We start from the raw sequence: 24,399 nt of genomic DNA on the forward strand, positions 1-24,399 counted from the left end.
ACCAAGAAATGCCAAACGAACACGGAGACGATCAAACAAAGCGGGTAATGACGTTTCGGTCACGTGACCGGCGTCATCCTCCAATGAGATCGAGCGACCCATCTACCTTGGGCGCCATTGTTGTGGGATGTCAACAAACGCATCGTGAGTCCCTAGCGAGATAAAAAATTATGCCGTTGAATTAGTTTTATGTGAAAGGTAAGAATGTCACTCGAATTTGGTATATTTTTTGTAAAACAACTGTGTCATCATGTTAGAAATAAGTGTGTCCATTGCGTATGTGCTTAGGGGTCGCTGGATGCCTAAGCTGTCATTCTAAGTAAACCCCACCCAGCGTGTCCTAATATGAACCTACCCTTGTTTTAATGCAAATTAACAAAGAAGCTGTGGTAGAAACGTTTATGATGAAGCTAAATTTGGTAGAACTATATAGTAGCTCCGCGTCGGCGACTGCCTTCTAACCTAACTTTTTCTACAGTTCTTTGGTTGCTAATTATGAATTTACCTTTAATTTTTGGCGCTCGAGTGTAATTAACCTGCAATTAACCCCTCAAGTCCATCCAACAAGGGGTTTCCATACGCGATCTTCACAAGACAGAGCATGGCTACGTCTGTTTCGAATGGTTCATATCCCGTCCGGCAAGTGCAATAACTTGTTAACGTATGAGTACCAAACCCCCACCCCTGGCCAGTACTAAACACGGCGAAGGAACAATCCATTTGGGCGAGAACAAACAAATGCACTGCCAGTATCAGAACCCTTAAAAGTGTAGAAAAAACCAGTTGAAAAGGTAAAAACAAGCGCAGAGCTAATATATAGAATTAACCCTAAATTTTATAGCAAGTGAAGTTACTTCAGAGCAGACGTTCTCGTTCACAGCGTGAGGTAGGGTACGACTAGGCCAGTGTACCATAGCTTGAGGTGTCTGGACCGGGCTGCATATTGTAGCTTTATCCTTTCTTTTGGTGTCCTAGACTGGTGTTACATATGTACAATCCTGGATTGCCTCTGAGAATTTGGTATTTGGGAGCTGGATAAAATACTTTTGTTCCTTGTGTGAGCCCTGTAGCACTATCTAATGAAAATCCAGCACAAGAGGATGGTGTCCAGAACACCCTTTCTCTTTGTCTTCATGGGTGATCGAGTAGACATACGGTTTGTCCTGTGAGAAGGATATTGGGGTTGTTCCCTCTTTGGTTCAAAGGTACTGAGGACAGTAAGTCTGGTAGTGCCAAACTAGTCACTGACAGTGTCTGCTGAAGAGGTTATGTACTCTCGAAGTTCTCCTGCCAGAAAAAAAAAAAAGCATCTTGCCCAAGGTGCATGGATGGCATAAGGCTGGAGGTTGAAAGGGTGAGTGTTTGGTTTTCTCTTCCACCTTATATGCTTACTTCTCTGTGAGGAACAGTCCAGATGAGTACGTGCTGGACAGGCCATGATGCAGGTAGACATCACAATGAGGCAGCCCATCTTAGAGCTTCAGCGCCAGAGCTGTAATCCCTGCTCTCTGTTGTAACAGAGTTGGTAAAGCTATCATATGAACATGTGAAATTGTGATTGACCTAGATACTAGCTACCTCCTTACCTATACTACCCCATACTCAGGCAACACTTGGAATCTCCAGAGTTTTCATGGAAAAAGGTTCAGACACATCTCACTTTGATTCAAGACCATATCAGTCCTGCATCCCTATGTCAGATTGTATAGGGGGTTATAGGATTCATTGCATCCATGCTCATGATTATGACTGGGAGCATGGGATTTCAGGGTGGAGATTTAACTCATCGGTCAGTTGAAAGACTACCCTCCCACTAAAGGAATGGGTCTCCTACATAAAAGATGATTGTTTGTATACCCATAGAAGCAAATATAACCTCAGCCATCCACATAGTCCTGATGCTGAAGGAAAAGTGCTCAATGATGGCATGTGAATGGGGAATTCCCCCCTCTCTCCTGCCAACCTCCATTTAACGTTTTTACCAATTTTCAGTGGCTTTTCCAACTCACATTTCTTATTAAGGCTCTGGTTTGTATGTACATAAGGAAATTCCCTATTACTTAAAAGTTTTTGACAATTTTCTCTGTAATGCCTAATTTTTTTTTTTTACAGATATTCAAATGCACCTTTTGATAACTTATGTTTATTATATGAAGTACAGTAAATTCAGGAATTACAGTATACATCAATGAATTAGCAAGTGCAGAGTTGTGTTGTCCTAATTTGTTACAACTTTAGAGTTTGTTAATCCACCTATGAAAGAGTGCAGAATAAAACATAACCTATTCATTTTATAGAACAGGGCAAACTAACCTTTCCAGATAAGTTTTTCCTTGCTTTTGCAGATGCCGAAGAAAGACAAAAGGGCAACATTTTTGACAGACTTAGGAAGAGCGACTAAAAGAGGAGTGCGTAAATGCCACAAGTGTGGTACACTTAATGGTACACGAGGATTTTCCTGCAAAAACAAGTCTTGTGATGTTATATTTAATGCAGCTGGAGAGAAAAAGAAATTTTCTACAGAAGCATGCCGAATAACAGCAGGCACCGATGCTCAGGTAGTGTTTTATTTTCCTTTATCTCCAAGCAAATGCTGTTAAGACCATAGCCTAATGAAAAAAGCCAGGAGAAATGGCAATTCTTTGCAGTGACCGCATATACAGTAATAGTTAAAAACTCAAGGAATTACCATTTCAGAACAGTCTGTTGTTCCTTTATAAAGTTACAGCATTGGTTCATATTTTGAATTGCTATACAGTATATCTTTATATAAGTAACTTACCCAGTAATTACATAGCTATTAAAATTTTGAAATTGCGGGTCACGCTAGTTTGTTTTGGGTATGGCGATGTGCCCTGCCCACTTTCAGGTAGAAGAAGAGGTACAACATAGCAAAGAGCTTCAATTTGTTTCTGCCAGCCGTGGTTGAAGGACTGTGGTTGGCAGCAGCTTGAATTTTGAAATTTATACTTTGCTGGGTTTTTGGTCTATCTTTGGTTGGTGAAGTATTTAATTCGTAGCCTTTCAGCAAAATTTAGATGGTGATAGGCAATTTTCGATCATTGGTTTACGACTTTTTGCCCATTTTTTTGGACTTGTCTTTATAATTTTTGCAATTGCACCTGTAATTTCTCCTGATCCTGTTTCATCTCCTCCACCTGTGCAATCCTCTACTTTATCCGGCTCACATTTCTGATCCCAACACCATCGTCAGTCTGGAGTCGAAAATAGACACTCGCTTTGAGACAATTGTCCAATCGATCGCTAAATTAGCGCCATATGTGAAAGTGTTAATGGATAAAAGTGAGTCAGAGCATCCTGTGGCACCCAGTGCAAGTGCAGTGGTAGTGGAGGGGGTGGCTGCTCGGCCCGCTGATTCTCCTAGGCCAATGTCCCTGACATACTCCCCAGCACCTGGGAGGAGTCAAACTGGTAGTCTAAGGTAGGTCGGTGGGGTCTGCCCCAACCAGTCGCCCCCTCAGTTCAGTCTGTTGATGAATTGCAGACTGCAACCAAAGGCCAAAGATTTTAGTCCCAGGCGCTCACGGCGTTATGCGGACAAGTCACGCCCGCTGAAAAGGCGTGCAGTGGACTTCGAGATTTCTTTGCCTGTTCCTTGTAAGAAGGGCAAGGATTCAGTGCGCCCTTCGTGAAGTCACTGGGATAGCTCAGAGCAATTCTCTTCTGCTGCATCAGACGACGATCATAAATTGGTGCCGAAGCACCTTGTGGCGTGTAGACGTTCTTCATTGCTTAAGGGAACCCCTTCATTAGGAGTTGCGCACCCAGCATCTTCACCTCTACAATCAGCACCCAAATGGCCAGCAAGTAGCATCGAAGCACCCAAGCTCCTGTTTACAGATAATCGCTCACTGGCGCCCGTTCGCCATCAAGTTTCGTCATTGGCATCCGTCTCTACAGTACTCCTTGAGCGCCCGTTGGTGCCCGCTCCTCCACCGCATCATTGAAGTGTCTTCTTGGATAGTGTTCCTCCTTCGGTTGACCAGATTCAGAGCAAACTAAATAATATTCAAAGTTTGCTTCAGAAAGCTCCCTTTACAGCTCAGACGACAGCGGACTTATCGCTTTCTCCTGTTTCTTCTGAAGTAGGGGTTGTTCCAGATCAAGATGCTCCTTCGTCGGCGTACTCTGCATTATTGAGGTTCCTGTGACCTTCCCAAGCTTCTTTTCACCAGCTGCTCCCTCCTATCCTGCTTCGACTTTCTTTATGGAAGCTCCCTCAGCTGGTTCTTCGATGTTACTGAGATTGGTTCTGTCCTCTTCAGCGAAGAAGGCACTGAATGAAGTAGAAGGATGGTTCTCTGAGAAGAGGGAGCCAGGTAAAGCAGTTTTTTGTTTCCCACCTTCCAAGTTATGTAGGTCAAGTTATAGGTTTTATGCAGTGGAAGAAGCGCCTTCCCTGGGAGTCTCTCCCTCCTCACAGGGAGGCTTCTCCGGCCTTATCGACTCATCTAGGAGATCAGCTTTCTCCTCAGCCAAAATTATGTTTTCAGCTTCGGAACTAGGTTTTTGAAGTGATGAGCTTCATAGACTGGGCAGTGGGTGTGCTAGCACACAAGATTAGAGACTGCTCCTTTTTACCTCAAGACACTTCTACAGACCTCTTAGGAGTACTTTCCTGAATTGACAGGGCCGTTCACGACAGTACACAGGAGTTAGCTGGTCTTTACGCCATGGGTGTACTTAATAAAAGAGAGTTCTGGTGTTCTTTTACTTCAAAAGGCGTCACTCCATCTCAGAGATCGGCCCTCCTCTTCTACCCCTTGGACAAGATGCATCTTTTTCCTCAGGCTACAGTACTAGACATTACCTCTGACCTGCAGAAAAAGAACACTCAGATCCTGCTCTCCCAATATGCAAGACGCCCCAAGGATTCTTCGACTCTTCCTCCCAGATCTTCGTCCCTGCTGCAGTCTACTCTCTTTTGGAGTTCCCGTTCTAGAACATATACTAGAACAAGAGCATATACCCGTTTTCCACAGTATTCCATCAAGAAGCCTTCTTCCAAGTCTTCCACCAAGAAATGAAGATATAGTCCTCCGTACTCAGGTAGGAGCATGGCTCCTGCACTTTTGGGAACGGTGGGAACAAAAGGGAGCGGAACCCTGGATAGTGTCTGTCCTGAAGGGCAAGGAGTTCCAATTTCAGGGTCTGTGCTTCGGTCTCTCAGCTGCTCCTCAAGTGTTTACCAGGGTATTAGCTCCCCTAGCGAAATGCCTTCATTTGATGAGGATAAAGATCTCTCTATACCTTGATGATTGGTTACTACGTTCCCGCTCGGAAGCTCAATGCACGGAGGACATTCGCACAACTCTTCTCTTGGCCCAAGAATTGGGCCTCCTCATCAGTCGGGACAAGTCTCTCCCGACTCCTTCTCAGGAGATTCCTTATTTAGGAATGATGATCAACTCTCGGGATTTTCGGGTTTTTCCAGTCCCGAAGAGAATAGACAAGTGTCTTTAGACAGTGAAAGATGAGTCTTCTAGGTACCCTCTCATCCATGGAACAATTTGTCACTCCGGAAAGACTACTCCTGAGGCCTCTGCAATCCTTCCTCGGAGCCAGCTGGAACAGGAAAAAGTTCCCAGACTTGTTTGTGTCCCAATAACGGTAGAAATCAAGGAGGATCTTCGTTGGTGGAGTTCCAGGAAGAGGCTATCAGAAGGGAAAAGAAGGGAAATCTCTTCTACCTCTGAACCCCATCCTAGAGTTCTTTTCAGACGTGTCGAACCTAGGTTGGGGAGCTCTTTTGGGGTTAAAAGTGGCACATCAATGTAAAGGAGTTACCGGTGATATTTCTGGGCCTACAGTGCTTTGCTTCAGAAGTTCGCAGGAAGACAGTAACAGTGTATTCAGACAGCATGATGGCACTGGCGTACATCAAGAAACGAGGGAACTCACTCTTCCTCCCTGTACAAAGCAGCAAGGGGTCTTCTCTGGTTATACCAGAACACACAAATGACAACACGGTTCATCCAAGGGAGACTCAATGTTCTGGCGGACGAATTGAGCTGTCAGAAACAGATCCTTCCCACGGATTGGAATTTAGACCTGTTGGATTGTTGGATCTGTGGAAGCTCTGGGGGAAACCCATGACAGATTTGTTCGCATCCTCCAGGGATCACCGACTTCCTCTCTTCTGCTCACCAGTATCAGATCCCTTAGCATGGGCGACCGATGCAGTGTTGCAGGACTGGTCGGGCAAAGATCTGTATGCCTTTCCCCCATTCAGTTTAGCGAGACAAGTCATCAACAAATTTTGGTCTCATCAAAACTTGTCCATGATTTTGATAGCCCCCTTCTGCCCAGCATAGGAGTGGTTTTCGGATCTGCTGGAACTTCTTGCGGACTTCCGGAGACTGCTGCCACAGAAGCAACAACTTCTCAGGCAACCTCACTTCCGACGGTTCCACCAAAGCCTGTCTTCCCTGGCCCTAACAGGATTCAAACTTTTAGGCGACTGCTCCAAAAGAAGGGCTTTTCAAGAGCGGCTGCAGACGCGATTGCGAAGTGCAGAAGACAGTCATCAGATAATGTCTACCAGGCTAAGTGGTCCATCTTCAGGTCTTGGTGCATTTGAAATAATGTGTCCTCTTCTAATACCTCAATAGCGGACTTTCATGTGTTCCTACACTCCACTAAAGGACTTTCCACCTCTACCACTAAAGGCCACAGAGCAATGCTTAGCTTGTTTTTCTGCCATAAAAGGAGGGACGTATCATCTAACCAGGATTTGCCTGACCTTATTAAGTCCTTTGAAGCCTCAAAGCTTAAGGGAAAACCTTTGCTGTCCTGGAATCTAGACGTGGTACTTAAGTGGCTGGCCAGTTCACGTTTTGAGTTCACGCAGTCTATCTCTTTAAGGGATCTTACCAGAAAAACTTTTTCTGGTCGCCTTGGCCACCGCCAAAAGATCCAGTGAATCCATGCTTTGGACAAAAATATCGGATTTCCTCAGGGGAATGCAGTGTGCTCCTTTTCCCCAGACTTTTTAGCCAAGAACGAATCGCCATCGAATCCATGGCCTCGTTCTTTTACAATCAAGAGCTTGTCCGAGATAGTAGGCCCATCTGAAGAAGAAAGAGTTATCTGTCCAGAGTATCTGCAAGTCGATATCTATATCTCATTACTTAAGGGATATCGAAACTACTTACGATCATTGCAGTACAAGTCGATGTCTACATCTCATTACTTAAGGGATATCAAAACTACTTACGATCAGTGCAGTACCTTGGGTCCGTTTTACACGGCTGGCGTGGTGTTGGGGGAGAAGATGTAGTAAGCAATGTCCTTTCTCTAATCTCTTCACCTTGATTAGGGTTTTGAGTTTTTTGGGGAGCCTGGGAGTACTACGTACTTGGAGTACCCTCTAGTCTTTTGGTTTTAATGGTTGGGTATTGGTGTTTTTAATTTGTTAGCCCTCGGAAATTAGTCCATTGCTACAAAGCACCCACTGTAGTAGTAGGCCCTCAAGGCTTTACCACCTCGCCTCTACTGGATAAGATGAGCACCAACCAGAAGCAGTATCTACCTGTAGCAGCTCTCTTATCAGGTAAGGTTCAGCAACATTGATTCAATGTTAGCAAATTTTTATTCTCAAACTCATTACTATTAATAATGTTTTGGGGTAGATATGCCCAACCTTCCCACCTCCATTCTATGTGGGAATCAGCTATGTAATTACTGGGTAAGTTACTTATATAAAAATGACATTTTTATAAAAAAAAGTTTGATATATAACCTACTTACCTAGTAATTACATGATCAGAGCCTGCCCGCCTTCCGTCACTTGGACATAAGGGCATAAACAATTTGAAGCTCTTTGCTATGTTGTACCTCTTCTTCCATCCGAAAGTGGGCGGGGCAATCGCCATAACCAAAACAAACTAGCATGACCCACAATTTCAAAATTTTAAGCTGCTGGTTAAAAGAAAATAATAGCCAAGTAATTACTGGGTAAGTATATGTAAAACTTTATTTTATTATAAAAATGTGATATTTATGAGGTTTTCACCAGTAAATAATTGAATACTGTACTCTTAGAAACAGAACAGATTTACCAAATTAGATGCTAGAATTTCAAATTCAACATGTACAAAATACTATACTCTACTACACTATTGCCTGTTTGATTCCATTCTTTTTCTAAATTTTTTGTTTTTTGGCTGAAATTTATTACTATTTGTTGGTGTCATTCAGTAATTCTATGAAGTACTTATACATTCTTTGAATAGAAAGACTTACCATTTAATGTAATGATGTTCTTGCTTTAGAGTCAAGAGAATCATCTTAATGGTACAGTATTTAATTACTGTATGTATAGGGTTTTACAATACAGTACTGTATTTTAATTTATATTTATTTCAGCATTGCTCTGTGTTGAACATGTTACTGGTTATCTCTCTTGAATTCATAATAATGACTGTTAAGGATTTAGTCACTGAAAAAGGATAGGTCCTTGAGTATTGTCCAACCAAGGTTTGCCCAGGAGCTCATATTATCAGGTACTGCTAAGACTTATTCATTATACTTCATTTATTTTTTATAATAAATGGAAACCTTTATTAACATCTACTGGATTTTATTTGAATTTTTCACTCAGCATTATTTAGTAAAATATTTCTTCCATTCCAGATATACTCAGTTCGGGTGAGAGACACAGGCCCTGATTATAGAGGTTTTGTCCAGCTTCCTCTCATTCAGTCAGTAGATGGCACTGGAGATCTCTTAATTGGAACAGAGCCCTTTACCGATCCGATTCTTCTTGCACAGATGGCACAGATGGGAGCCAGATGTTATGTAGAGCCATGTCAAAAGAAAAGTGAAAAGTTACTGGTATGATTGTTGCTTTATTTATTTTTGTACTTGTAGTATAATCGCAATTTTTGAGTCAAAAGTTAGTTGCAACTACGTTAGACGTATCCAGTTACACAAAAATTGTCAGTAAATGAGGTAATGATTGGTAAATTTTCATAAGACATGAAAATAGGCCAGAGAATGTAATGATATTCAAATGCAGGTTAGTCTTGAAGAATATTTTGGGAGGTGATGTGATTTTGGAATTGCATAGTTATGTGAAATCATGTGAAAAAAAATAGAAATTAAGGGAATAAGAAATCACAGCCATCAAGGGCTAAATATAAGTCAGGGAGAGAGAGAGAGAGAGAGAAATAATCCAGTAGATTTAGCAGTGGGTTACCTTGCCGTGCATATTGACTTCATCAGTTAGTTTATTCACTTTATTCAAGGAAGTCAAAATATTTACAGTTAAAAAGATATACAACCTGTTATATTTTATTGAATTATTAGAGTACGTAGAGGTCAGAGAAGTTGTCTGAGTTTAACACTGTACTATGAAACTTATGAGTGAAGTACATGTTTATATTGGTGTGGGAAGTTATATGATGTGTATGATATGAATAAATTATTGTCAATAGCTTTGAGTAGCTTAGAAATGATTTTACTTCATGTTACCTCTAACCATGTAATTATATATATTTTTTTTTCCTTTAGATCCAGATCTGTTAGTTATTGGCTTTTTGCATTGGGTTGCCCACCCCATCAGCCACCATATGAAAGAATGTAAACAATACTCAAACAATACAATCTGGCAACAAGGAATATCTAATGCTGATATCTTGGCCCTTTTCAGGTTCACCAGTCTACGCTGTGTTCTCATATTCGAGCTGCAGCACAGTGCTTCAAAGAAGCTATTTCTCTAACATTAAAAAATTCGGTGCTGAACTCTTTGTCTATCCCTCAATCCATCAAAACTGAAATATGGCAGCTTGCAACGGAAACCCCTGGACCACTTGTGCAGAGAGTGTCGAAAAACATAATGGTAGTCAAATGTAAACCAGAAGCTCTATACCCATTAGGATTTCTGCATTTTAGTTTTCAACAGGTAAGAAATTAAGTCAGTGCACACTGGTCAACTTTTAAATTTTGCCAGATCGCCATGTTAAAATTCACAACTTTTCGGACTGTACAGCAGTCTGGTTATTGTATTTCATTTGGTATCAAAGACAGTCAGTGTATATACATTAGAACCAAATCTTCTGCCTTCAAGAGCAAATTTAAATAAGGTACCTTCATCTGCTTGTGATATTTTCATTGAATTAAGTAACACAAGTGTATGAATTGGTTGCAAACCTTTATTTTATATAAAAACTGACAACATATTCAGTTAGTGGGCTATGCATATTGAAGTAGCTGTCAGTTAATCCCAATTGTTTTTTATACTACCCATTTCTGTAACTAATACACTGGATATCCATTCTGAAGAGAAAGGTCCGACTATTTTGGCATCCTTCTACTGTCATTATTGGTTTTGTATTTGCTGCAATATCTCCAGATGGCAACACATGAGTCTTTTTGTCTATCAGACAAAATAAAAACCTAGTCTCACCACACACTACCCTGCCTTCTGGTGACTCATGTCATGCTATTGATTGCAAATTGCATTTCTATCTCAGTGCTATTTGCCCACTGAAACTGTCTTCACAGAGCTCTTCTGAGAGGACTTGCAAACAGAGACGCGCTTACAAGTGGAGCTTCTTTTTGGTCTTTTAAGGAAAAAGCCTCTTTAGACTAAGCTGGTGTTGCCAAAGGTAATGATTCAGCCTTGATATGTAAGGTATTAAATATTTCCAAGACTACAAGAGCTGATGCAGCTGCAGAGCTGTCACCTAACAGTGTGATAAGGCTTTCTGAACCATTTGATAACCGTGCGACATCTCATAAGAAGCCTCCCTCAGCCTCAGCTTTAAGTGGAGATTCCTTGGTGGAGATGAATAGTAAATCTTTATTGTAATCTTCAGTAAAAATGCCTGACATTATCTTTGCATCAGAGGATGAGATTTAGTGAAAACATGAGAAGATTCAGATTTTATGGGATTAGGATAAGGAGTACCCCTTCATGTAACATGATGAAGCATCTTTTAATGAGGCTTAGTCAAGGATTTGCGAAGCTTTTGACTCTTGAGAGACGATGTTTTCCCAAGTTGCTTCAGTGGTTGAACCTAAATCCAAAGGGTGTATTGAGAGCATTTCCTTGGGCTTCAAGCCCCCCAGTAGCCATTGCTGTTGTAATTTTTCTAGATGATTTGAAGGAATGGATAAATGCATTACCAACTTGGGCTACAAGTAAGCCAATGGTAACCCCTCAAGTCTTTTTACTTAAATCTAGTAGATATTGTAAGTGGATTGGGTGCTCCACTTCTGCCAGGCAACCTCTCCCACATATTCAAACTTTCCAAGGCTCCTTTTTGAACTGTATTAAAAAATATCACATGGCTAAACACTTTCTGTATCACTTTATTCTTACTGATGCATTAGATCATCATTATCATCTTCATCCAACCCCTCAACTTGGACATAGCCAGACTTGCTAGAAGATGGACTGGGCTTGGGAGATCCTGGATTAGCAGGAGCACCTTCCCACAAAAAATTCTATGGACAACTGGCCTTCCTTCCTACTCATTGAGCTAAGCCATGGTAAATTTTCAATAAGTTATGTATAGTTCATCAAACCATATGAATGAAATTCAGATACAATGGCACAAAAGAAGTCAATGAGGTCTAGGGAGCACAAGCATGGGGAACTGTATTAGTTCTGTTTATCAGTCAAAGGACTCAAAAGACTGGTGAACTTGGCATACTCTTTTGATACAAATATGGACACATATATTATTGATGGGTTTAGATGAAAAAGCATTTATATAATTAAAACTGTATTTATTGCAACATTAATTTTTTTCAAAAAGACATTTGCAGATAGAAATATATGTAAAGGGAACACAGTAATAGGCTAAAATTTTGGACTTATTTAGTAATAGTATGACTTTTAGAGCTAGTAAGGTATTCCCTTCTGCTTTTCAGTTTCGAAACAAGAAGGATATAGAGTACAAGTATTTTTGTAGGTGCCGTGCTTTCAAGATTCAGCCAGCAGCTCGAGATGTTACATTTCGCAAGTGTGTTCATTTATACGCTTGTGTGGTGGCATTTGCGAGTGATCAGCACCTAGCAAATGAATTTTCATATTATGTAAATTTAATTCAAAGGTAATGTACTTAATTAGAAATATATAGTGTATAAAAGTTTTATTTGAAGAATGAATATTTATCTATATTTCATTCATAAGTTTTCAGAGATTTGCCAGATCTTATTTCCAAATGAAGGGAAAAATACTTTTAGTTGTTCATCATGTGGCTTTCACAGCCTTGTGCCCTTTTTTCTATAGGGATTTTGATGATGAAACTTAGTAGTTTGCAGTAGACTCCCTCGTGTATTCTTTTCATTGAGAATCAGTTACAGTAGGTACCCCAAATCCTTTAGACTTGAACAAGAAATAATAAGATTAGGGGAGGCTAGTGTATTTATTAGGACATTATTCAGTGCATTGCCAAGTTGTTTCATGGGAAATTTAATCCTCATTTCATAAATTGTAAAAAAATGTTAGCTTATATTTAAGTTATGAAGCTATTAAATTAAATAGGTACTGTACAGTGCATAGACATATTTACAAATAATCATATTAAATGGCAGTATCATGTTTATCTAGTAGTAAATTGCAGTGGTCTTTTTGAAATACATATGTACATTTATTTAATGAAACCATCATTATTATTTACATAAAAGGTAAGATGAGGCATCAAGCTTTAAACTAATAGATGCTACTATTAGTATTAATATAGTCAGTGTTTTGCTTTTATGGAAAATATTAATTTTTATATGACTCTTAAACTGAACTTTTTAGTCTTGCAAGTTTTGAAAGTTTGTTCTTTTTCATTCAGTGATTCTCCACAACCCCAAAATCTGTCAGCAAACAGCAGTAGTGGGGATGACAATGAAGCTAATGTCAGTATCACAGAGAACAGCACTGAATTAAGTAGTGTTGGGGAAAGGTCATTTCTCATACTGAAAGATTCTGGGGACTCTCAGTGCCAGGTAGAGGTGGAGGTTTTACAAGAAGACTCTCCAGGTCTCATTGAGGGGATTCCTTTATCCCCTACAACCAATGACTTGGTAACTCAGGTGAGACAAGTATGTTGAATTATCTTTTTGTAGAAATGTTATGCCAGAAAAGTCAAATAATTAACAATTTATACTATCAGGTCTACAAACATGACAATAGGATTTCAATCCTGATTTCATCATGATCGCAAAGAATTTTTATAACTGGTAATTAAATAGTGTAGTGTGTTTTGTGAAGTGGAGTAAATGCCATTATCTCTGATAATTCGTCCTTAGCTCCGATAATTCGTCCTTAGCTCCCATGGGTAATTGACAAATGTGGATAATTGTGCATACCATAAATCCATGCAGTAAAACAGTACTACAATAGAGACTCTTGTTATTCTGTAAACACAGTGCAGGTATTTTTGCATTTCTGCACCTTGAATGAGTATACAAGTAAGAGAAGACACAAGAATATCCTTTTCAAGACAATACAAGAGTTTTTAAGCACTTTCGATTTTTGTACTTTCATTAAAATTTCACCAAACACCATGAAATACAATCATGCCCAAATAATACTCCCTGTTATATTAGCACAGTTCCTGCAGGGTGGCACTACTGTTAAAGACTCTTTGCAGTATACCTTTAGCCCCATCTACATTGTTTTATTTTCTTTTTCATTTCTATTTGATCTCTTGCTTAGCTGTCCCAGTTATATATTTTTATTTTGCTAAAATTTTGTCCTCTTATGTATGAGAACGAAGTCCATTAGGCAAGCCTTATGAGTATAGAACTATGTTTCCTATAACTCAGTAAGAAACTAAAGTTTACAGATCATCCTGCTGTATCCACACCAGATTTTCTGACCAGATGTTCCTCATCCTCTCTCTTCACATATCCAAATCACCTTAATCTTTAAGAATAAAGTCTCTGTTTGAGAGTATTTTACGGTCACATCATTCCAAAATCTTCCATTTTTCCTTGTTAGTACCCATGTTTCTGCTGCATAGAATAGTATAGGTCTAGTGTACCCATCAAAAGTCCTTGCTTTCTCTACCAGTGGGCCATTTTTATTTACGAGTAACCTAGCTATCTCCATTTCATCCATTCTGCAGTTTTGCTCTTATTGCTGTTTTTCCCTGTCCTTCCCAGTGTGCTGTTATACATTTCATGCATTGAAAATCTTACTCTGTGTATAATTTGTAATCCTTATCATCTCTTGTGACACCATTTGTTACATTCTATTCACTGTAGAGTTCACTCCCACACCTTCCCCCCAGCATTCATGTGGCCACTTTCCTGATTCCATTGATCATTAGCTCTTCTACCTGTAAATATTTCCCCCCCAACTTCTTTCTTAGTTTCTATTGTTGATACTAGGTAATCTGAATAAAGGAGCTCCCAGTGGATCACTTTTCTGCGGTGGTTTGTAGCATCCTCTGTTTATTTCAGATTCCTCTGATACACTAGTTCATGTTTTATAGCAAGTAACATCACTTGCTTAATGACTACTGTTACCCTCTACTTTTATAATGTCAGTTTAATGATATGTCTTGGTACTCTAGTCAAATGCCTTCTGAAGATTCACAAATAAGTGACACAGAGAGAGAGAGAGAGAGAGAGAAAGAGAGAGAGAGAGAGAGTGTGTGTGTGTGTGTGTGTGTGTGTGTGTGTGTGTGTGTGTGTGTGTGTGTGTGTGTGTGTGTGTGTGTGTGTGTGTGTGTGTGTGTGTGTGTGTGTGTGTGTGTGTGTGTGTTACTTTTCTTGTGGTTGCCGCATTGTAAGATTGTTTCTTTTGCTGATCTTTTTGGTATGAATCCAAACTGACAGTTAGTGATTTTACCATTGCTCCTCAAGCCTTTCCTCCAGCACTTTTTTTCCAATATTTTCATAGCAGCTTAAGGAGTCCCATTCCTTTGTAATTTTTACATTACAACACACCCGTTTTCCGTTGTATACCATTACTGTAAGTTGTATATTGTAAGTATCTTTTTCTACTCTTCTAGTCAGGTATCCTCCTTTGTCAAGTTTCATACAGTCAGTACCAATCAGTCTCTTCATATCCATTCTTATTCTTCCTTTCACTCATTACCAATCTTTCTCACCCATTCTGTTGAGAACATTGTCACTAGGTGCTCTCACTTGAATGTTATAGGTGTGCTTCACGTAATGTGGGTTACAGAAGAGTAGAGCTTTGTTCTTATCAGTTCTAGTTTTTTGTGTATTATCATCATTATTTTTCCTTTAATTGACATCTGCTGTGTATACCTGACATGTTCTGGTCAGTGCAAAGTGTGTAAGCTGTGTATGTGTATCCCTTTGGCCTATATTCTCTCTTTCTACCCGTTTTTCTTATCAGTGTTTGATCACTGAAATACAACACATACCTACCAATAGTTATTACTCTAGAGGGTGTTCATAGTTTCCTAAGGTTCTACAATATCAGTCGGTTCTTCTGATTTTAAAATCATTTATCATGCAAATATTTTTTTCTCTGCTTTTCTGTATTAGTTTTCATCCTGTTTAGTTCCACTCTGGATAACATAGCGCTACAGATGATTTGATCACAGATAATTGAACATTTACTGCATAACACATATGCTGGTGCATAAGTCAACCCCAAAAATTCTGGTGTATTTCAAGTTTAGGCCTATATTTGCTGGAGAAGGCAACCCCCAAAAATAAGGGAGCATCACTTCCCCTACAAATGCATATCAAATGTGATATTTGCGATTTAACTTTTCAGTAATCAAGAGTTAGCCAACTTAGTCCAAATAAACTGATAGTCCAAATAAACTGATGTACCTTACCTGTTGACATCAGTTGTAGTTTTCAAAAATAAACATGCATTACGTAGCAGAACCATAAGACCAAACCACTGCCATCATTACCCTACCATATTCTGAAAGGCTTTGTAATATTTGCTGAAACATCACAAATTTTATTTGTTATTAGGTCAACAGCTGGCTGCTTGGTGTTGGTGGTACCACTGTCATGCCAATCAGCTGTTGTAAATGTTTGGTTTGCAGGACTGAAGTTTTCTACTGCTGTAAAGTTGGAATGTGCAGACCATTGTGATTTTATTATTCAGTAATCCCTATGGTAGTTAGATGTACCAAACATGAGTTCCAGTAGAAGGTGAATATGGTGGCTGTGAGAATTACAAAAAGTGGTGTACAAGCATTAGTCACATCAGTTGATAGGAATGAGCTTCAGTGGGAAATAATTTTGGTGGGCTGCAAGAGTTATGGCAAGCGGTGTACGGTGACTGTTAGGCAGGCAGTTCCTTGTTTACCCCTTAGTGGTAAAGATTCACTTTGTATGCTCGACATACAATTCAACACATGGTCTTGGAGAGATATTTTTGTGCTTTAAATGTCAACTTTTATGCCGGCATATACTGTGTGTTAACATCCTTTTACCAGTACTCATTGTCCATACTTATCCTCTTTGTAGGCAGAATAAGCTATTGGAATTTTTGTTAAAATTCAAAATAACCATTACTATACTATGTTACTTGAACAGGCTATCGCATCACTTAACCTTCACCTCTTTGAAGTTTCATTATCATTGCATAATGCTCATGTATAAGACAAAAACAGGTTCTGGTTCCCACACCTTCAAGATTAGTCATAATGGTACTTGAACCACATTAGGTTAACTAGTACTGGGATATACTGTATGTTGTGAACTTACTTTTTTTTATTGACAAGTTAGTTAGTTATAAATGATTTGTTTAACCAGACCTCTGAACTCTTTTAGGGTTCTTCTCAAAGTTACTTTTTTTTTTTTTTTCATTAACACTGCCTAAAATTGACATACCTATTTTGTACAGTGTTGGCAAGCCAAATTAATTGCATTGCACTTTTGGGGATGATGTCATCAGTAGATAAAAGTCCCTTTTTATAGTAAAGGGGTTGATGTCATCAGTAGATAGAAGTCCATTTTTACAGTAAAATTTAAAAAATTTTGCAACTTTTCTGGCATTTGTATTGTGTTTTTATCGTCTTAAGTAAGGACCCATCAGTAATGAATAAAAGAACCAAAAGGATGAAATATACTTTTTAATAAATGGAATGTAATTTTGATGGTATGTTTGATAAAATTTGCTCAAGTAGGGTTTATGGACATAATAGTTAGGTTGGACATTTTTACAGGAGGACATAGAAGGGAAACTTGAAATACAGCTTCGTACCCCTGAAGGTATTCATTTGTGCACTTCAGATGGAGGTACAATATCTGTTCATCAGATACCAGACAGTATACATGTAGCAGAAATAGAACGGCGGCAAGATGATTCTGTTGTACAAGCAAGTTCCGCTCTCCTGACTTTACAGAAAGGGGGTTCTAAGAAGGTAAGTGCTCCAAGTTTATACAGTAAAAGTGATGTGTTTTACATTCTTTATTCATTCTCTTACTTTCATAAATTGTAACCATTTCTGCTGTGAGAATGTTAATAGAAACCCCAATAACAGTTAGCTTGACATGAAATGAAATGTCCTAAAGAACTTGACATCCTACAAGACATTAATTTGTGCGCTCTCAAGTAACTCATAAATTGCCATTTGAACAAGTGCTTATAGTACAGTTGGCTATCATTTTTTTAATGAATGTCTGTGTTCATAGAATATTGGCAGGAAGAATAAAAATATAAATTATCAAAGAAATTCTTAAAATTTTGACAGTGGCACTGAGAGAAGTTGTGGAAGTCTGTTTTATGACAGTAATCAAATGTCCTGAAATAGATTGAACAAGGCCATACAGTTTAAAATAAACTCCCTGAAGAAAAAAGCAAATGCCTCTTGGCATTCCTTTTGCTAAACTTTGTCCCCTGAGAAGCTTAATCTGGAGACAGACCTTACTTCAACAACAAGAAATAATGTGGATCTACAATTAATTATATCTTAGTTTAACCAGACCACTGAGCTGAGTAACAGCCCTCCCAGGGCTGGCCTGAATGATTAGATTTATTTTACGTGGCTAAGAACCAACTGGTTACCTAGCAACGGGACCTACAACTTCTTTTGGAATCTGAACCACAATTATGACGAGAAATGATTTTCTATCACCAGAAATAAATTTTTCTAATTCTTCATTGGCCAGATGTAGGAGTTCTTCATTGGGCTGGTCGGTACCGTTCTCGGCTAGCACTCTGCAGGGCCAGCGTTCGAATCTCTGGCCGGCCAATGAAGAATTAGAGGAATTTATTTCTGGTGATAGAAATTTATTTCTCGTCATGATGTGGTTCGGATTCCACAATAAGCTGTAGGTCCTGTTGCTAGGTAACCAGTTGGTTCTTAGCCACATAAAATAAATCTAATCGGAAATTCATGCACTAATTCCAGATGATGATATCCGAGGAAAATTTGTGGTTCTGTAAATATGCTTAAGTGATCTCAGGAGCAGCGACATGCACTGGACCTTGTTTTCATTGTATAGGATACCCAATTCCTCTACATACATGCGGCAAGTGTCGATAAGTTGCTGGAGACCTTGCACTGATGGGGAAATCAGAACCATATCGTCGGCGTAACAGAGGTTGTTTATTATTGTTTCATTGATAGTGCATCCAATTGGAAGTGAGTTCAGTTTGACATTCAGGGCATCTTTGTACATATTAAACAGGTATAGAGAGAGAATGCCCCCTTGCTGGAGCTTGTTTAGCGAGCCAAAATTGGACTACAATACGTTATCCCTTTTGACACAGATTTGCTGTGTGGAGAACCAGCAATATAAATTGCCAATCAAATATAGACGTGTGCTTCTTTTGTGCAGCTTAAGGAAGAGCTTCAGGTAGTTTACTCTGTCAAATGCTTTTCTCACATCTACAAAACAGGAAAATAGGAGAGGCTGATGATAGGTAATAGTTCAACAATTCTTTCAGGATGTAGATGCAAGTGTCAGTTGAGTGGTTTGCTTTAAATCCAAACTGGTTGTCAGTAGTGTGTAGAAAGGGGGGAAATCTCACTAGAAGAACCGACTCGAAGTATCTTTAACACAATTTTAGTAATTGCAGTCGGACTGTAATTGCCAGGGTCAGCTGCATCCTTTAGCTTGTTTTTTATTAATGGTATTAAATGAACTAAAAGTAGGGAGTCTGGGATAAACTGGTGAATTATGCACGCATTGAATAGGCCAGCTAGTAAAATGTAAATTATTGGGTGGCAGATTGAAAGCTTCTGCAGGAAGACCATTGCAGCCAGGTGATTTATTATTAGGTAAATTGTTTATGGCATCGCTGATGTTACCTGGCGTAATATGATCAGTGAAATGAAAATGTTATCAGTAAGGAGGTTATCTACTTCTCTTCCAGAGTCTTGATCATTTATACAATTCAGGATATCACTGAAGTGATTGCCCGACATTCGTATGATACCCTCGTCAACAACGGCTTCTCCTACTCTCTGTGATAGCTTCTTAGTTTTGAGATTTAGGGACTGAATGTCATTCCCAAGATGAGGGAATTGCCAGATCCTAATTTTCTAAACATTGCATGAGCTCTTAGTTGCTTTTCATTTATTCTGCAGTGCTTAAGAGCAAGTTTGAACTGTGCTCTCGCCTGTCTCATTAGCAATGCAGTGTCCTCCCTTTGGGCTACCATTTTGCTTCCACAGTAAAAACATTTCTCGTGAATGTGTATACAGATCTTTAACCAAGTCATTCCAGCCAGGTATATTATGAGAGTTGCCTTGATGACTTCTAAAGGTATCCCTGCCGGAGGCAAGGACAGCGGATATTACTGTGTACAAATAGAATTCTTTCAGATCTCTCCTGTGGTGGTCATTTCTACATTTTGGGTTAGTGCAAAGTAAGGCATCTGCCAGTAGAACTATTGACCGCAGCCTATTTTCTGTGGTCACCCTAAAGGATCTGGTTTTCTAGTGGTTTTTAAAGTCCCTGTTAACAGCAGGTAGGCGATCTGTTAGGGGTTCACGGTAGGGAAGGCTGGGGCACTGAACGACACCTGTAAGGGATGTGATCGTAACCCTTTGGAAGATCGTAGCAAAAGTTGCAGGTCGTAATTGAATCATGGAGGTGTGGAGACGTGATGCAGTGGTTCAACCAAGAGATTGTAATTGTGTTCGTTCTATTTTGTACATAGGTGTAGGAAGAGGAAGGGAGTAAGTTCGTTACAAAATTGTTTTGTGGGATGAGATTTAAGGACCCAGTTATACACGTATGATCAGCAGTAGAATTGTGAATAATGCTGTGTAATTCGCCTAGGAACATTCAGTATTAATCAAAATTATTATTTTCCCAGGCCATATAAACATTAATTACTATTAGTATTAGGATCTTAGAGTCCTCTGCTGTCACTTGAAGTTCCAGCAATCTATCACTCCTATAAGTCATCACATTCACTATATTGTCTAAAGATTTGTGCTACAGGAAAGAAAGGCCCCCTTTCGGGTGACCAGTTACAATTTGATGTGTAACTTGCATTGATGAGGTCGGGAAAGCTCTGAAGTCTTCATGCACTGAATCACAGATGACAAGGTCATGTGGCCATAGGAGCATTTCTTGTAATGCAATGGTGCTTTGAAGTTTTTGCAGAACATGTTTAGGAAGGGAATGTTCTGCTTGAGGCCAAAAATATTCCATGAAATTATACATAATGTATCTATGGCTACTCACAAAGTTGGGAAATGAATGAGTTGATCATTTGGGTGGTTGGGGGCTTGGCTGGCAGAGGTGGGCAGTCACTTGCCATGGGAGGTTGGCTGGCACTTGTGGTAGAAGGTGAGCCAACGCCCATATCCCTGCATGGGGTGTCAGTAAGTTAGTAAGTCCTCGACTTATGGTGGGGGACCTGTTCCAGCGCTGCACCGTAAGTTGATTTCCGCCGTAAGTCGGTGTTTCACTGTTATCAGAAATTCAAGGTGCTGTAACTTGATGCCTATTCTTGCTGTTAGTGCCGTCAACAACACTTACAGCGCCGTAACTTGATGCAACGTGAAGTTATGGCACTGTAAAACGCTGTTAATGGCATTGAAAAAGTGTCATAAGATCAAATCCATCATAAATTAGTGTTGCTGTAAGTCGGTGACATACTTTATCTTGAAACTTGTATGTAAGGACCAAAATTCTCACCTTGAAGAACATCGAGGTGTTGAAATAGGCAGGTAGTCGTATAAGCCACTTTGTTTAATTTTGCATGGGAGATCATGAAAGATAAGAGGGTCGGAGCCCATGAGAAACTTGACTTTCTCTACTGTGGTGTCTGGCTTCACCAATGAGCTCAAATTATGAATAACAACATGACATCTCTTCTCAGGTTTTGAGCGAGGTGATTTGTGATTGGTGGGGTTTGATCCAGGGGGCAAACAAGAGGCTCTTTTCTTTTTTCTACTGGCTTGTGTCTGCCAGCTGCTAATCCCCTCATGATCATTCTCATCATCATCCATGATGGGGGGGAGGGGGGCAGTTGTGGGTGGGGGAGGGGGGCGGTTTTGGGAGGGGAAAGGTAAGGTTGGAAGACTCACAAGGGCTGGTGATCTTCACTGAGGACCTATCTTCCACCAGAGACACTGGGAAGGGATGGGAGGTTGGGAGTTCATCAGTCCCCTCCCCCTCCGATAGGTCTACGGGTTATGCGGGAGCTTCATCCGAGGGAGAGAGGGCGATTCCCATTTGGGAGGGTACGGTCACCTCGACCTCACGTCGCACCCCCACTTCTTTTGTGCTGTTGGGTGGCGAGTAAATAATAGATGCCTCTTTCAAAGGAGTCTGGTGGCTTTCTGTAAGACTGTCCAACTGTTCCTGTACCTCTTTGATTACATCCCAGATCAGTGAAAGATTGTTATTTGTTTCCACAATTTTAAGACTCGAATGATTCGTGTAATCCTTTGATCATGTCCCAAATCTGTGAAAATTTGTCATTTGTTTCCTTAGTTTTTTGAGAGAGAGAGAATTTGCCATTTGGAAGGCATTTTCTGCTGTATGGTACACTGCAGGCAGGCTTAGATCAGCAGGCCCCTTTGGAGGCAGATTTATTAAGGTTCATCAGCATAGATTTTCACTGAGCAGGTCCTTAGCCACATAGTGATATATGATATTTTCTTGAGAGGAGATAGTTCCTCGTTGGGCGGGTCGGTATAGTTCTCCAGCTGGCCAATGAAGAATTAGAGAAATTCATTTCTCAGTATAATGTGGTTCGGATTCCACAATAAGCTGTAGGTCTTGTTGCTAGGTAACCAATTGGTTCTTAGCCACGTAAAATAAGTCTAATCCTTCGAGCCAGCCCTAAGAGAGCTGTTAATCAGCTCAGTGGTCTGGTTAAACTAAGGTATACTTACTTTGAGAGGCGATAAGCTGTATGTGGATTGTTCCCAGTGAATGGAATCTGGTATCAGGTCTTTGCATTCTGTATATGCAATGTTAATTTGCTCATCGGAGAAGGCTGGACTGACAGATTTTATAACACACTCAACGTCGGAATGGTTCAATTGGTAGTGCATAAAGTAAAGACAGTTAGTTGTTCGCAAGTACTGCACAAAACTTGTGCGTGACGCAAAGGTATCGTTAGGTGCCAGGGTCACTCGTGCGACGGTTGGAGGTTGGTTGGGTGACATTTTTGTGGTAAAGGGATGACCAAGCACTAACATACACAGCATTTTTTTTTACCAATTTCTCAGGGCCAGTAGGCTTCGAGAAGTTGTAACTTGAAAGATTTCAAAGGAATTTAAAAATGCATCAGTTTCATTCCCATAGAAACAAATCCCAAATTATGATTGGCAGTCATGGAAAACAGCCCAGTCACATACTGTACATAAAAACAGCCCAGTCGCATACATAAAATTACATACTGTACAAAAAATTATTTTTGGTCCCTATTGGCTTATCCTGTGCAGAGAAAACTTTCAATGGTGAACTTGCATGGGTGTGGTGAAAATATGAGCTTCATGTGGTAACATTTTCATGATTGATGGTAGTAGTAGTAGTAGTAGTATTAGTAATTATTTATCAAATTTTTGCTTTTAATACTTGCAGAACTTTTTGATAAAACTTCTTAGAAAATGTTAAATTGATGTCAAATGCTTTGAGGTTCCTTGTATAAATATTATGCATACTTATAAGTTTAGTGTTGTAATGTAAATAGTCCGCATACTGTATGGGAACTGTAATTAATGATAATCAGCTATCTCAGCTTTGTCATATCTCTCTCAAGTAGTTGAGCTTTTAGCCCAATGCTGGAGGAATTATACTAACGTGCAAATACTTAATGCGGTTTTCAAGCAAATTTAAAGCAAACATTTGCCCTTGTATCATAAGACTGTGCCAAGTCTTTAATGACTTAGACCTAATAAACATTGAATTGTATGAGTGGTGTATCTTTAATAACAAAAAATTCTATGCTTCATTGTTATGTACTTGATTATTTTTCTTCTTCCAGACTACATCACCACGAAGACCTTTAACAGGAGCTCTAGCCAAAAAAGTTAAAGAGCCTTTAAATGAAAACACTGCCTCTTTTAGCTTTATGACATGGCTTGGAAGTGTCACAGAAAGAATTAACCAAGCAATGCACTTTGGGTTTAGTGGTAAACCAGAACCACTTGTTTTTCACATGCCCAAGTTATTTTTTGATTGTCTTATGGAAAGAATAAATGCTAGATCAAAGAAGAAAAGACTTCCCAATTTGACACAGCAGTTCCAAAGAAGAGATGCTGTCCCTCTTGGTAAATTTACAAAGTACACTTGGAAAATTATTGATGACATGCACGTTCGTCAGATCTTTGATATTCCAAATATGAGACTTGAAACAACACGCAGTTTCATTCAGAATCGTGACGGAACTTATAGATTGTTCCAGAGACCTGAAGAGGACAATATATTTGCAAAGGGATCACCTAACCAACCCCTGATACAGCCTAAAGAATACATAACAAGACTTAGAGTGGGACCATGTGGCGTAGGGCATAAGGACCCTACACCTTTTATCATAGAATGGATTCCAGACATCTTACCAAAATCTTCCATAGGGGAGCTGAGAATAAAATTTGAATTTGATCACTTTGTCAGTGGTCAGCTCATCACCATGAGAGATGTAAGAGGAACTGTCAAAGGCCCTCTCATCGCACCCAGACCACAACAGCAACACCAACAGCAGACCACAGTGCAAGCATCAGCTCAACGAATTTCAGCAACAGAACATGTTATAAGTATACCAATTACTTCAGAGGCTATGCAGTCACCTGAAAACATAGCCACCATACTTACTTTCTAAGGGCCTGACCTTCTAGTCACACATTTTTAAATATGTACATAACTGTAAATCATATCATACACAAATTATAAAATGTTCATAGTGATTCTGTAGATTTGGCTGTCAGTCTTATCTTAGATCTCATGTAATTTGTAAAAAGTCTGATGATTTTTAGATTCTTGTGTATATTTTTGGAAAATATATTAATTCTAAAA

At 39.6% G+C, this 24,399-nt stretch overlaps 1 protein-coding gene across 5 annotated transcripts; it reads left to right on the forward strand.

Annotated features, from left to right (window-relative positions):
* The first annotated feature begins 61 nt into the window (after window positions 1–61).
* On the forward strand, window positions 62–24,399 carry LOC136845251 (uncharacterized protein C2orf42 homolog). 5 transcript variants are annotated; one of them, XM_067115362.1, is made up of 8 exons: window positions 62–198; window positions 2,346–2,558; window positions 8,656–8,856; window positions 9,674–9,925; window positions 11,902–12,083; window positions 12,816–13,065; window positions 17,136–17,333; window positions 23,372–24,399. In XM_067115362.1, the coding sequence occupies exons 2-8, from the start codon at window positions 2,346–2,348 to the stop codon at window positions 24,203–24,205; spliced, it is 2,130 nt and encodes a 709-aa protein (XP_066971463.1). In that variant the 5' UTR covers window positions 62–198; the 3' UTR covers window positions 24,206–24,399. The 5 variants fall into 5 exon arrangements, with proteins under 5 accessions (XP_066971463.1, XP_066971464.1, XP_066971466.1 ...); XM_067115363.1 differs by having other exon boundaries at window positions 77–198; window positions 2,327–2,558; XM_067115365.1 differs by having other exon boundaries at window positions 77–198; window positions 2,327–2,558; window positions 12,816–13,056.

Source organism: Macrobrachium rosenbergii, chromosome 13 (genome assembly GCF_040412425.1).
Source record: "Macrobrachium rosenbergii isolate ZJJX-2024 chromosome 13, ASM4041242v1, whole genome shotgun sequence".
NCBI classification, from domain to species: Eukaryota; Metazoa; Arthropoda; class Malacostraca; order Decapoda; family Palaemonidae; genus Macrobrachium; species Macrobrachium rosenbergii.

What these genes read in the sequence shown, in the direction of transcription:
- LOC136845251 (XM_067115362.1), top strand. Translation starts at nt 2,346, where the DNA reads ATGCCGAAGAAAGACAAAAGGGCAACATTTTTGACAGACTTAGGAAGA. An exon ending in TATGTAAATTTAATTCAAAG is followed by an intron (nt 12,084 to 12,815) that starts GTAATGTACTTA and finishes TTTTTCATTCAG; the next exon opens with TGATTCTCCACAACCCCAAA. An exon ending in TGGTAACTCAGGTGAGACAA is followed by an intron (nt 13,066 to 17,135) that starts GTATGTTGAATT and finishes ACATTTTTACAG; the next exon opens with GAGGACATAGAAGGGAAACT.